General features: G+C 47.3%; 1 protein-coding gene across 1 annotated transcript in view; it reads left to right on the forward strand.

Annotated features, from left to right (window-relative positions):
* The window catches only part of tnni3k (TNNI3 interacting kinase), a 21479-nt gene that overhangs the window by 11073 nt on the left and 9765 nt on the right, over positions 1-641 (forward strand). The window contains exons 15-16 of the mRNA XM_008283918.1: positions 250-409; positions 503-555. Coding sequence (XP_008282140.1) covers positions 250-409; positions 503-555 — 213 coding nt within the window. The remainder of the gene's footprint in view (positions 1-249; positions 410-502; positions 556-641) is intronic.

The following is a 641-nucleotide window of genomic DNA, read 5'->3' on the forward strand; positions in this document are numbered from 1 at the left end:
ACATAAATGCTGATAAATGAGATCTAAAAAGAGGTCAAACTACTTTAAGCAGTTACTCAGTGCATGAAAAGCACATGTGTGCACATCACAGCCGACTGTTTCAGGTCTCATTAGCATCCTTGGGAGCGTCACCTCACCAATCTCTCCCCCTCATTGATCCAGATGAAGTGTTCCGCTAACCGTGTGGCCAGGTGTTGTCTTTATAGACTGTCCTATTGATCTGTGTAAAGTGCTGCGTGTGATTGGCAGGGGCCATCGATCCGGCACTAAGTGGTTGCTGCTTTAATGATGTGTCAATGGACAGGCTTATCGACCTGCAGTCCAAGCTCATCATTGCCATCGACGTGGCCAAGGGCATGGAGTACCTGCACAACCTCACCCAGCCCATCATCCACAGGGACCTCAACAGGTAGCTGCCGCTCTAATAGCATGTGTGCCGGAATGGTTTTGGCGCTCTGAAAATAACTGTGGTCAGTGCAAATAACACATGTCTTCTTCACAGTCACAATATTCTGCTTTATGAGGACGGACATGCGGTGGTGGCTGATTTCGGAGGTAAGAAGAAGAGACTGCCTGCAGTACAAGGAATGGATATGTAGTAGATAAGACCAGGACTGGTGTAACTTAAAAGATCTAACTCA

The sequence above is a fragment of the Stegastes partitus genome, unplaced genomic scaffold (genome assembly GCF_000690725.1).
Source record: "Stegastes partitus isolate 25-593 unplaced genomic scaffold, Stegastes_partitus-1.0.2 Scaffold332, whole genome shotgun sequence".
Lineage (NCBI taxonomy): Eukaryota > Metazoa > Chordata > Actinopteri > Pomacentridae > Stegastes > Stegastes partitus.